The 13,365-nt window shown below is 46.2% G+C and overlaps 2 protein-coding genes across 2 annotated transcripts; both read right to left on the bottom strand.

The window, feature by feature from the left end:
• Positions 1-558: 558 nt before the first annotated feature.
• On the bottom strand, positions 559-2,225 carry LOC308482972 (uncharacterized protein). Its single transcript, XM_081016496.1, has 2 exons — positions 2,174-2,225; positions 559-2,120 (listed from the first exon to the last, which is right to left on the bottom strand). Exon 2 carries the CDS (start codon positions 1,931-1,933, stop codon positions 860-862), a length of 1,074 nt encoding a protein of 357 aa, XP_080872622.1. The 5' UTR covers positions 1,934-2,120; positions 2,174-2,225; the 3' UTR covers positions 559-859.
• Positions 2,226-6,966: 4,741 nt separating this feature from the next.
• LOC308483001 (F-box only protein 44-like) lies at positions 6,967-12,818 on the bottom strand. Its single transcript, XM_081016541.1, has 5 exons — positions 12,445-12,818; positions 10,376-10,553; positions 9,049-9,144; positions 8,378-8,492; positions 6,967-7,464 (listed from the first exon to the last, which is right to left on the bottom strand). The coding sequence occupies exons 1-5, from the start codon at positions 12,674-12,676 to the stop codon at positions 7,000-7,002; spliced, it is 1,086 nt and encodes a 361-aa protein (XP_080872667.1). The 5' UTR covers positions 12,677-12,818; the 3' UTR covers positions 6,967-6,999.
• Between the last annotated feature and the right edge of the window lie 547 nt (positions 12,819-13,365).

Raw genomic sequence — 13,365 nt, 5'->3', positions numbered from 1 at the left:
TTAAAGTCAAGAAATTGAGTCCTAGTATGCTTGGCTGCTCCTTTCCGCTGTATAGTAAACTTCAGAAGAGCATGATCACTCGCGCCTAATGATCCTTCCACTTCTACCCCACTAACCAGGTCATCAACATTGGTTAGGACCAGATCTAAAATGGCTGTTCCTCTTGTTGCTTCTCCCACTTTCTGGACAATGAAGTTGTCTGCAAGGCCAGTGAGGAATCTGTTTGACCTTATGCTCTTGGCTGAGTTTGACATCCAGCAAATATCCGGGTAATTGAAGTCCCCCATTACTACTATCTCCCTTCCTTTTGCATGCTTGGCCATCTGTTCCAGGAAGGCATCATCTATGTCCTCCGTTTGGCTTGGGAATCTATAGTAAACTCCCACAATGAGGTCACTGTTATTCTTCTCTCCCTTAATTTTGACCCAAATGCTCTCACTTTGGCTTTGAGGTTCTAAATCTTGGATCTCTTCACAGGTATACACATCCCTGACATATAACGCCACTCCTCCTCCTTTCTTGTCTGGTCTGTTTCTCTGAAATAGATTGTATCCCCCCATTATTGCATTCCAATCGTGGGACTTATCCCACCAGGTTTCAGTGATGCCTATTATGTCATATTTAGTTTGCTGTACCAAGAGCTCAAGCTCATCTTGTTTATTTCCCATGCTTTGCACATTAGTGTACAGACATTGAAGTCCATTAATCATTCCCCCGTGTCTCTTATTTAAGGATTTTTTCCTCCCACCACTAGGTCTGCGTGCTGTTTGCTCCATTTGGTCTATGACATTTGGATGATCATCTTCATCAATTGATAGACTCCTACCTTCAGGAGCACTGTCTCCCTCCCCCACATTAGTCAGTTTAAAGCCCTCCTGATGAGGTTTCTGAGATTTTTGGCAAAAACATTTCTCCCAACCGTTGTGAGGTGCAGCCCATCGCTTGCCAGAAGTCCATCTTCAAGAAACTGCAGTCCGTGATCTAAGAATCCAAACCGTTCCTGTTTACACCATTTGCGAAGCCAGCTGTTCACTTCCACTATTTTTCCCTCTCTCCCTGGGCCACATCGTTCAACTGGGAGGACAGATGAGATGACAATTTGTGCATTTAATTGCTTCAATTTCCTGCCCAGAGCCTCGTAGTCTCTTTTGATCTTCTGGAGGCTATTGCTTGCAGTGTCATTGGTTCCCACATGAACCAAGAGGAAGGGGTATTTGTCAGTGGGTTTTATGATTCCTTGCAGTCGTTCAGTTACATCTTGGATCTTAGCCCCGGGGAGACAGCACACTTCCCGAGACATCTTGTCAGGCCCACAGATCACTGCTTCTGTTCCTCTCAGTAGGGAATCCCCTATCACCACTACACGCCTCCTCTTAGGTTTGGTCGGGGTTCTTCCATGAGCTGTCCGTTCCAAGGTCGCCTGCACATTCCCTGAGGACTGACTTTGCTGCTCGTCTTCATATACCTGATCGGCTGTAATGAGGGAGAGATCCTCAAATGGAGTCTGCTCTTCGTCTTCCATGCTAGGGGAGAGGACCTCAAAGCGATTGTGTATTTCTAAACAATCAGAGAGAACCCTGGGCCTCCTACTTCTTTGAGTCACGTTTCTCCATATATCTGGCTCCTGTGTTGGTGAACTAGCCTCCATCTCAGGGGAGTCCCCTGTCTCCTCCTTGGTGGAGACGGTGTGCTCTGTTGCTTCCAAGAAGAGCTCCAGCTCTCTAATTCTTTGGAGCGTAGCTACACGTTCCTCCAGTTGCTGGACTTTGTCTTCTAAGAGGGCAATCAACATGAAATTGCTGCAGGTAAAGCTGCCTGCAACCTTTGGCAAGATGGCAAACATTGCGCAGGAACCGCAGGCGACTGCAGCTGTTCCCTCCCCCTCCATCTTGAGAACGTGTTGTTGGGGGTGGCTACAGCGGTCCTCCATCATAAAAAGCGTGAAGACAGGACAAATAAACCCCCCCAAAAAAACCTAGGTCTCCCCCAACAAACGTTTGAGACTAGCTCCCCTAAATCTAAAAGACGGATCAAACTGCGTGCGCCGCTAGGCGCGCGCCGCTGCCCTGCAAACTCTGATAAGCTCCTCCCACAGCTAATCACCTGCCTCAACAGAAACCCTGCCCCCTCTGACCTTTGCACAGGGAGAACAGCTAATCAGCCACAAAGAAACACACACACACAAGAAAACCCTTTTTGCTCCTTCTTCAGCTGCTGCCCTGCAAGTTTATTCTGGGGCTCTTCTCATATTCTTATGCTGAAAATTAATGAATCGGTGGTCTGATCTACAACCCCAGCCATAGCCAGATGTATGCAACTCTGCATATGCTCAGAATCCCATCCTCCACAGATACTTACCATTTGATTTCTCTTTGGATGACTAGAGTCATCATCCTTATGGGCAAGAAGGGATATTTTCCAGTGTTCAGGCATATCCTGTTGGACATAAATTAAACAGGAAATAAAAGAATGAAAAGGATCTAGGAGTCTTAGTAGACCTCAAGCTTAACACAAGTCAAAAGGTCATGCAGCAAGCAGCAAATAATGCTAATGTGATTCTATTTTTTAAAAAATAATTTTTATTAACCGACCAATAAATCAAATCAAATCACATAAATTCCAAATTACAAAGCCGAATTTAAAATTTTGTTGGGGGTACCCATATTTCAAGTTCCGAAGGGAATCCAAGCATCTTCTTGCTGCTGCTTTAATGTCCACAAATCTGTCCAAATAATGTTCACACTTCTATCCAGTCCTTTCTTGTTGTTTTCCACATCTCTTCTTGTTGTTTTCATATATTTTTCCTTTCTCTTTGTGACCTCTGATAGTCTCCACAAGCGGGTTAAGACAAAATGTAATCCTGTGTGGATTTTTCTGTTCGTCCAAGAGCCATATCCAGACGGTTTCCGTATATCATCGCTTGCATAGATAAAAACACTTTTACTGTCGTTAATCTTCACAGGTCTGTCGCCTTTCCTCTGAGGAGGTTCGCCAATGCGATTCTAGGCTGCGTCAACAGAAGTCTATTGTCCAGGGCAAGGGAAATAACAGTACTGCTCTATTCTGCCTTGGTCAGACCACACCTGGAATTCTGTGTCCTGTTCTGGGTGCCACAATTTAAGACTATTAACAAGTTGGAATATGTGCAGAGGAGGGTGATTGAGATTATCAAGAGTATGGAAACCAAGCCTTATGAGGAATGTTTGAGGGAGTTGGTTATGTTTAGCCTGGGAAAGAGGGGCCTGAGATAAGAGTAGATAGCCATCTTCAAATATCTTAACGGCTGTCACACAGAAGATGGAGTAAGCTTGTTTTCTGCAGAGGTAGGATGGCCACCTGTCAGGGATTCATTAATTGCACTGCAGTGGTTTGGACAAGTGATTTTCAGAGGCAATATGACATATATTTCTTTTTTTAAAAATCGGATCTTTATTTTGACAGTACAGTGGTACCTCGGGTTACATACGCTTCAGGTTACATACGCTTCAGGTTACGGACTCCACTAACCCAGAAATATTACCTCGGGTTAAGAACTTTGCTTCAGGATGAGAACAGAAATCGTGTGGCGGCAGCAGGAGGCCCCATTAGCTAAAGTGGTGCTTCAGGTTAAGAACAGTTTCAGGTTAAGAACGGACTTCTGGAACGAATTAAGTTCTTAACCCAAGGTACCGCTGTATTTGAGGCCTTAAAATTCTTACAACAGTATCCACCCCTAACAAGGAACTGCAACTTGAGGAACTTCAGACCAACAAACTAAGTCCTTTTCTTTGTTCATGTTTTCTGCAGAGGTAGAATGGCCACCAGTCAGGGATTCGTTAATCGCATTGCAGTGGTTTGGACAAGTGATTTTCAGAGGCAATATGACTTATATTTCTTTTTTTAAAAATCGGATCTTTATTTTGACAGTACAGTGGTACCTCAGGTTACATACGCTTTGGGTTACATACGCTTCAGGTTACACACTCCGTAAACCCAGAAACTTTGCTTCAGGATGCGAACAGAAATCAGGCTCCGGCGGCAGCAGGAGGCCCCATTAGCTAAAGTGGTGCTTCAGGTTAAGAACAGTTTCAGGTTAAGGCCTCCGGAAAGAATTAAGTACGTAACCTGAGGTACCACTGTACTGAGGCTTCTGTCCCATATCTGTCTCACACTTAACTTCACAGGGCTGGCTACAATAGAAAAGGATGCTGGGGTTAGGCCTGCAGGAAGGCTGGAGGGACAACAGGAAGAGAGGCGCTCGTGGACAATGCAAGGAGCAGACCAGAAGAGCAAGGGGCAGTTTGCTAAACAGATACAGGACACAGGCAGGAAAGTCAAGCAGGGCTTGGGTTGGAACATCCGGCGGCTATTTCAAATCACTGGAACCAGGATGCGTCTCAGCAAGCACATGTGAACAACACGTAAGCAGGGATGAGCTCATATTGGGAAAGGACTATTGATTTATGGTGTGCTGGTCCAACTTACCTGAGGAAAAACACGGCAAGTGAGTGAGCCAATGGGGGGCTGCATTTCAGGCACCCCCACACACCCCAAATTCTGTCAGATCCAGCTTGGTTGGCTGGAAGTAGTAGAGCATGGGTAGGCTAACTAAGGCCCAGGGGCCGGATCCAGCCCAACTGCCTTTTAAATCCAGCCCGCAGACGGTCTGGGAATCAGCATGTTTTTACATGAGTTGAATGTGTCCTTTTATTTAAAAGGCATCTCTGGGTTATTTGTGGGGCCTGCCTGGTGTTTTTACATGAGTAGAATGTGTCTTTTTATTTAAAAGACATCTCTGAGTTATTTGTGGGGCATAGGAATTAGTTGTTCATCTCCCCCCTATAGTCCGCCCCCCCCCCCCCAGGGTCTGAAGGACAGTGGACCGGCCCCCTGCTGAAAGACCTTCTGCTCTGTTCATTGCTGCCTAGAAGAGGAAATTTTCACTTTTAGATAGGTAAGCTGTCAGGATATGTGCACCACCCAAGAAGATTAGGATCTTCTACTGGAGTTGAACTGTGTATCTGTTGTGAATATGTGTTTATACCCATAACCTTACACCCACAATAACTTCACACCCCAGAGGATTACAGGTTAGTTTATTACTTGGGATAAAAGTGACAAGACTGCATGCATGCTTTTTCCAAGCAGAAAGGTCACAATATAAGTGGGCAGCAAATCACACACCTTGATCCCGAGAGTAAAAAGGACACCTCCCTATTCTGAAAGCCTGGAGAGATGGCTCAGCCTGAATGAATGACATTTGTAGCTGCCAATCTTTTTCTCCAAGGAGCTCACGGAGGCGTCCGTGATTCTCTCCCTCCTCCTTTTATCCTCACAACCACCTAGATCAGAAGTGAGGATTTCCGTGTATGATTTTGGGCCAAGGTTACCTTATGGAGAAGGGAGAAGTCTTTTGGGCGGGAGTGTGTCATGGCGCCTTTATTCATTTGCCCCATTGTTTATTTCCTGCAAGTTCCGGTCTATTTGTTATTTTGTTCACCTTGGGCTAGTTTCTAGCTAAATGAACATGAACTGCATAAGAAATGACTGATTGTTTATGTTGTTTGTTTCCAAATTCATAGCTTCACTTTTGCAGGAAGATTCATTCACTGTCTGTGCAGAACTCCATTCTTCCCAACAGGAGGCGATAATCAAACTTTGCTGGCATGTGGGGTTAGCGTGATATTAGCCATTAAGAGGCCAGGATCTTTGCTTATGCCTTCCAAGTCATGTTTAAGGTAAAGTCTGGTACCAGGGTGTTTTGAACCGTAGACCCAGAGGAGGGCTTGTGGGAGTGGCTGGGTGCAGGTATGACAAAGAAGGAGGCCAAAGATGCGAGAATGATCCATTCTAGCGCTTTATTAAGAAATGTATAGGCTTACAGGAAGCCAGATCTCCTGGCCTTCTCTTGCAGAGATGCAGGACAGACACTGCAGCAAGGAGATGGTCTGTCGACACCCAAGCAAAAGTGAATACATTCTGCATATGCAAAGCAGCATACATTTCATTGCCTAGGACATCCCATTGCTTCACCTGCCCAGATGAGGGCTTGGGTGGCCAATACCTAATCTTATAGATACTTCCCCTTTGTGGACTCAGAGCCTAGTACCCAAGCCCCAAGCTTGTATCAAAGCAAGCGAATATAAGCATATATGAGCTCATTGCTACAACAGCTACCAATTAATTGTGGTGTTATCTTGACTACCAAGATGGCATTAGCAGAGTTTACGGAACCGTTCACCTTTGGTTCAACACATAGGGTTAAAATAGGGGGTCTCTTTTTATATCTATGCCAGTGTCACTGATGCCATGATCCGCAGCATTAAACCATAAAAAAGAAGTTCAGATTGCCACCCATCGTTGCGATGCGCCCTATCCAATGGGGGTGGGGAAAGAGGACACCTTGCTATCCCAAAACCATCTCACTTAAAAAATAAAGAGGTACGTAGCTGGTTTTCACCAACCTCCTTGCCATCCCACCTCTTGCCTTGCTTTCATATTCAGACATGCTTCTAGATCACAGATTTGTAGAAACAGAGCATCTGCATAAGATACAAGTTGAGAGAAGCAAAGAGAACGCAAAATCGAAGCTACAACTGGGTGCAAAATTTAGCGCAGATGAGAGAAGGGATGATGGTGCTAAGAAGGGGCGTGACGGCTTTTTACTTTTGTCAAGCGCTGCTGGTGGTTGCTCGTGAGTAACCAGGCAGGACTCCGACCTGTCTTTAGGTTAATGTTTAATAGGTTATTGTATTTTAGTGTTTTACTGGAAGCCGCCCAGAGTGGCTGGGGAAACCCAGCCAGATGGGCGGGGTATAAATAATAAATAATAAATTATTATTATTATTATTATTATTATTATTATTATTATTATTACTACTACAAGTTTTATTGGAGCAAACTATTTGCAGTGCAGAACCACAAAGTTCATGCCCGTCTTAGTCAGTTGCAGATTCCGGGAGTGGCCCCTTCCGGTTTCTCCCCCAACATAAGTACTTAGACACCACAAATCTCCCCTCCTTACATTTCACCCCTTTGTGCAGGCTGGGTGATAGAAACGGCTTCCTGGCTAGTCGAACTTGGGCTCTCAGTAGCATCCTCAAGCCCTCCTCTTGCTCGGCTGCCCCCTTCGCCCTCTGCTCCACTGGAGGTGTGGCTTTCCCCACCGCTGGACAAGGCGCTGAGTCTGAGGCTCTCTGTATCCCCCTGCCTCCTAGCCCTGTTCCGAGCTTTCCGTGAAAAAACACAACAAGGCTTCATTGGGGGAATGTAATAGCCATCCACTACTGCCTTTGGTGGTGGGTGAAGTTTGATGCTGCTTTGCAACACCCTCATCCTACGCCAGGATGGCTCCCCGTCTTCACTTGGGCCTTGCTCTGGGAAGATGTACTTATGGAAGTTGGGATGACAGCCTTCCATGTGCCTTTTGTGTTCAAAGAGGATATGACGGACACCTTGAGGGTAGTCGTAAATAATGCGTGAAACCTGGAGAGGAGAGAGAAAGGGAGGAGGCTGCTGGGTCTGGGGAAGGATGCAGAGAAGAAACTACCCCTTCCAGGATGCAACCTCTCCCCCCACAGCGGTGGCTGGAGGGGCGGAAGGGGGGAAGCCAACAGTAGGGGGAGCCAGAGACAAGGAGAGACAGAGGCAGACTAGTTTTGTCCCCATTCTCCTCTTGCTGGATGTTAAGCAAGAGGAAGCTCACAGGTAGTCAACCAGGTGAGCTGCTTGTCAGTAAGACACTTTGAGGTTTTCTACAATCTAGCAGGGGTCAGTAAACTTTTTCAGCAGGGGTCCAGTCCACTGTCCCTCAGACCTTGTCAGGGGCCGGACTATATTTTGCGGGGGGAAAGAACGAATTACTATGCCCCATAAATAACCCAGAGATGCATTTTAAATAAAAGGACACATTCTACTCATGTAAAAACACGCTGATTACCGGATCATTGGCGGGCCAGATTGAGAAGGTGATTGGGCCAGATCTGGCCCCCAGGCCTTAGTTTGCCTACCCATGATCTAGTGGTATAAAGTGGTACCTCGGGTTACAGATGCTTCGGGTTACGCATTTTCAGGTTACAGGTGTGCAAAAACCTGCAAGTACCGGAACGGGTTACTTCCGGGTTTCGGCGCTCACGCATGCGCAGAACCACTAAATCGTGGTTTGCGCATGTGGAGAAGCGCCAAATCACGTCATGCGCTGACGCAGATGCGGCGCTGCGGGTTACGAACACGGATCACGTTCGCAACCCAAGATTCCACTGTATATCTTTTATGAAATATTTACACAAGAAGGCCTGCACATCGCAGCAGACGGAGGTTGGTGGGACCCCTTTCACCCCCATAGACAACCCTCCACGAATTTAACAAAGCTTGCATTTTCTACTCAGGCTCAGCTTACCGGAAACCACGTTGATACACGAGGTTCTTCATATTGATGTTCTTTAAGGACTTCAGAGTCTGCAGACAACAGCTTCACGGTCAGTTTATAGCATGAATCATACCCACTTGAAAAGCTGTTTTTTTTGAGGGGGGAGGAAGAGAGAGAAATTATATGAGCCTGGGACAAATTGAGGTCCAGCTGGGCACGTCAACCGCCACTGTTTCTTCCACTGCAGCATGGTGATTGAGAGAGATCTTGGCAGTGCTTTTTTTCCTAAAAAAATGTTTAGGGGTACTCTCATTTTGACTCAATAAAATCACCATGTTATACTTCAAATGGGGAAAAATAAATACAGTAAATGGACAAAAGTACAAAGAAAGAGGATGTAAAATTTTGAGCTTTTTTTTTAGAGGAATCACAGTTGTTCAGCTTCTTTGGGGGGAGCCAATGATCTACCAGTGATCTACCGCAGATGTCCAGTGATCTACCAGTAGATCACGATCTACCTGTTGGACATGCCTGCTCTAGACAACTCCCCCTGGGGCTGAAGCCCAGGTCCAAGCAGACCTTCCCCTGTGCCTCCAATTCACTGACCACATCTATTCTTGGGATATCACACATGCTGAGAACTTGGTTTGGGGTGTCCATCCTCCCTGAGCCCCAGCCGGGACAGGACACTTGGCACTCACCAGTCCTTCACCTCAATCGTGGGTCTGGCTTCATCCATCAGTTCGTCCCAGTAGCCCTCGTCTTTCAAGGTGATGAGCTGAGACTTGCTGCAGGGCCTGAGACATTAAGGGACACCATCACTACCCCACATTACCATCACTACCCCACCACATTGCGGGATGCAGGTGGTGCTGTGGTCTAAACAACTGAGTCTCTTGGGCATGCCCATCAGAAGGCTGGCGGTTCGAATCCCCATGACAGGGTGAGGTCCCATTGCTCTGTCCCAGCTCCTGCCAACCTAGCAGTTTGAAAGCATGCCAGTGCAGGTAGATAAATAGGTACCGCAGCGGCGGGAAGGTAAACAGTGTTTCTGTGTGCTTTGGCTTCCGTCACGTGTTCCGTTGTGCCAGAAGCGGTCTAGTCCTGCTGGCCGCATGACCCGGAAAGCTGTGGACAAACGCCGGCTCCCTCGGCCTGAAAGCCAGATGAGCGCAGCAACCCCATTGTCGCCTTTCACTGGACGTAACCATCCAAGGGTCCTTGACCTTTACCTTTTACCCACAGCATTTGGACCACGTGTTCTGAAAGGCTCAGCAGCTGGCTATTGTGGGCCACCTCCAGCTCCCTGGAAAGAAAGTTTGCCCCCTCTTATGCAGAGGCAAGGAATGATGGTCTGCTAGCAACCTTTTTAAGGGAAAGCCACTGGGGGCCTGGCCCTCATCACTCCCCACAACACACATTTCTTTAGTCCATACAAAAAAAAGAACAGCTCATTTGATAGGATTTGGTGATGCAAATTGCTCCACCTTTTTGTGACCATTACATTTTAATGAGTTATATTTATTGAGCGGGGGGCTCTCCTTATGCAGAATACAGTGTGAAGCACAAGAACCCGCACAAGGGCAAATGAAAACTCCCTTTCCTCATCTTTAAAAACATCTTGAAGGTCCCAGGCCACAAAGAGGTTAGGCTGGCCTCAACCAGAGCCAGGACTTTTTCGGTTGTAGCTCCGATCTGGTGGAACGCTCTGTCACAAGAGACTAGGGCCCTGCGGGACTTGACATCTTTCCGCAGGACCTGCAAGACAGAGCTATTCCACCAGGCCTTTGGCCAGGGCACAGCCTGACCCCCTCCTTCAGTAATCCTCACAGAATTCTAGCCCAACAGTTGCCATTAATTCGATTTTGAATTGATTTTAGAATGAATTGATTTTAGAATGTTTTATCGTTTTACTATTGTTAGCCGCTCTGAGCCCGGCTTTGACTGGGGAGGGCGGGATATAAATAAAATTTATTATTATTATTATTATTAAGTGGATTTGAGTTCAGACAATGATAGCTTCCTCACCCATTACGTGCAGCAAAGCAGTAGAGCTGAACAGGAGCATCTTCAACATTCTTCCCAAAATTGCTCATTTTATAAGGGCTGAGCATCTCACCGACGCTTTTTGAGTCTTCTATGGACAGTTCCTCAGTTTCCCAGTGGCCCTTGGCAGGTGTCTGGATTTCCCAGGAGTCCAGGCCATCTGACGCAGTGTGTGTGATGGGGAGACAGAAAATGAAGGGAGAGGCTTTGAGTGCATGGAAGCAGCCCATGGGTTAGAAAGAAAACAAGAATGACTTAGGCCACTTTCAGACTGTCCCTGTTTCCAAGAGGAACTCAATTGCATAATGGCAGCTTCAGGGTCTCAGATTTAGGCTGGTTTTGTGATGGTGTGCAAGCAACCCGCATCACAACAAAATCAGACTTCTTGACGCAATGCCATAAAACCTCCCCACAAATGAATTGTCTCGATAAATAGCCAGTATCCTTAAATGTGGGGCAAACAATCAGGATGAAGGGGCAAAAAACAGGCAGTTGGGAAATGACCATAGTTCAATTATCACCCTTAGTTTGCGTGATTAAGTAGTAGACACCCAGAAGTTAACTGACATTATTATATTGGGTCCATTAATTCCAACAGATCTACTCTGAGGAGCAGGTGTAGGGAAACTTTGGCCCTCCAGATATTGCTAATCCTTTCTTGATTGCTGGGGTAGATGGGAGTTGTAGTTCAGCAACCTCTAGGTTCTCACACCTGGAAAAACAAGGTTTTTGGCTATTTAGAATATGTAATTATGTATACTGTATTTTTTGCTCTATAAGACGCACCAGACCACAAGATGCACCTAGTTTTTGGAGGAGGAAAACAAGAAAAAATATATTCTGAATCTCAGAAGCCACAACAGCAAGAGGGATCTTGCTGCTCTGGCTTCTGGGATAGCTGCACAGCCTGCATTCACTCCATAAGACGCACAGGAGGGGAAAAGTGAGTCTTATAGAGCAAAAAATACGGTATGTAATCTCTGCCACTTCTGCTTCTTCTGCCTCCTAGCAGGCCTGCTGGCGGTCTGTCTGTCCCAGATTATTTGTATTCACTATGACTCATCGCCGTACTTTGGATTGTCCTGAATACCACCATATGGTAAAGGTAAAGGAACCCCTGACCATTAGGTCCAGTCGTGGACGACTCTGGGGTTGCGGCGCTCATCTCGCTTTATTGGCCGAGGGAGCCGGCGTACAGCTTCCGTGTCATGTGGCCAGCATGACTAAGCTGCTTCTGGCGAACCAGAGCAGCGCATGGAAATGCCGTTTACCTTCCCACCGGAGCGGTACCTATTTATCTACTTGTACTTTTAATGTGCTTTCGAACTGCTAGGTTGGCAGGAGCAGGGACCGAGCAACGGGAGCTCACCCCATCATCATCATCATCATAAATTTTATTTATATCCCGCCCTCCCCAGCCGAAGCCGGGCTCAGGGCGGCTAACAACAATAAAATAGTATAACATCAATAGTACAATATCATGGGTATTCGAACCGCCAACCTTCTGATCTTCAAGCCCTAGGTTCTGTGGTTTAACCCACAGCGCCACCCACATCCCGTTCACCATATGGTAGCCAAGCCCAAAGCCCACAGTCCTGTTGGGATGCATTTTGGCTTGCCTGCTGATGAAACTGAGTGTGTGATGATTGATAATATTGTCATTTATCTGTTTCAGACCCCTACGTAGTAGCAGTTGCCAGGACATTGTCCTGTTCGCCTCTGTATAGTTCCATCCTCATTTCAGACATTGTGGTAGGTTGCAATGTTTAGCTGGTGATATTGTCAGGTTTAGCTGCTGATAACATTGCAGTGTTTAGCTGGTGAGTTATCCCGATGTTGAAAACCAGCTCAAATATTATGAAAAAAATATCATCAGGTGAACTTCAAACCAGTCTTGGATGATATATTGCCCAGCCCTAGTGTAGACATTACTGTGCTAGATGAACCAATATTGGGACTCGGTGTACAGCAGCTTCCTATGTTCCTAAAGGCTTTATTATTCAGATTTCTGTCCAGGAGCATTTTATTCTACCAGATAAATGGGGACATACCTCGGCCATCAGGATTCTTGATTAAGTTCTTCTTTAGGCGGGAGAAAATGTAGAAAGCCAATGGCTTTGGAGAAGAGTCATGGTCCCTTTTCCGGAACTTGCGCTTCCACAGGACCGGCAGGTCTACCAAGTCCCGCCACTGAGAGCAGACCAGCTGGCAATTGCAAATGAGGTCTCTTGCTGGAATCAGAGACAAGATATCCAACAGAAGGTTTTCGGGCAAATTTTCCATCCCACGACTTTCCCTGGCTCAGGAGAGTTAGCATCTGTGTCAAATGACCAACAATACTCAAGGGCTGCCCAACATCCTCCTATAAGGACGATCGGAGGCTGGCGGACTCCACACACGCACACGCCCATCTCCCATGGATTTGCCTTGCAATTTAGGGTGGGAGTCACAAGACCAGGGGAACGCAAGCACAGAGGAAATAGAATGGCAATAAAATCTGCAATGAAAATACTGGCTTGTAGTTTAAAGGTGAATTTTGGACATAATGGAGATGTAAAAGATCTGGATGATCATAAAAGATGCAGGAGGAAATGATTTAAAAATAGGACCTACAAAGGGGAGGAGGGAAGTCCCGGAGATTCTCTGGAATTTTGTTTTTATGTTGTATGTTGGATATGTGATTGTAAAACTTTGATCTGAAAAACCAAAGAATTTTTTTAAAAAAGGAAATACTGGCTTGAAAAAGAAGGGGCGGGGAAATATCTCCTTGCTTTGGGATCAATATTGCAAAGGGTTCAACACTGCCAGCCTCTTTATAGGACTGGATAACAGCCCCGGATTAACCGGTATTTACAACATCGAGGCATCAAGCAATAGTCATAGAAAAGTAAGTTATGTAAAACTAAGCCGATGTGTGCTTGCACACACATACAGACACACACACAAACACACACACACACACACACACACAC

This window comes from Podarcis pityusensis (genome assembly GCF_964106645.2).
Source record: "Podarcis pityusensis genome assembly, chromosome: 8".
NCBI lineage: Eukaryota > Metazoa > Chordata > Lepidosauria > Squamata > Lacertidae > Podarcis > Podarcis pityusensis.
Note: the sequence above shows the minus strand (reverse complement) of the source record. Positions and strands in the feature narration are given on the sequence as shown.

Bases quoted from the DNA above. Each gene is read 5' to 3' on its own strand.
- LOC308482972 (XM_081016496.1), bottom strand. From the start codon at position 1,933: ATGATGGAGGACCGCTGTAGCCACCCCCAACAACACGTTCTCAAGATG.
- LOC308483001 (XM_081016541.1), bottom strand. From the start codon at position 12,676: ATGGAAAATTTGCCCGAAAACCTTCTGTTGGATATCTTGTCTCTGATT. The intron at 10,554-12,444 runs GTATGTCCCCAT...ACACTGCGTCAG, and splicing joins CAAGAATCCTGATGGCCGAG to ATGGCCTGGACTCCTGGGAA. The intron at 7,465-8,377 runs GTAAGCTGAGCC...TCTCCTCTCCAG, and splicing joins GTGTATCAACGTGGTTTCCG to GTTTCACGCATTATTTACGA.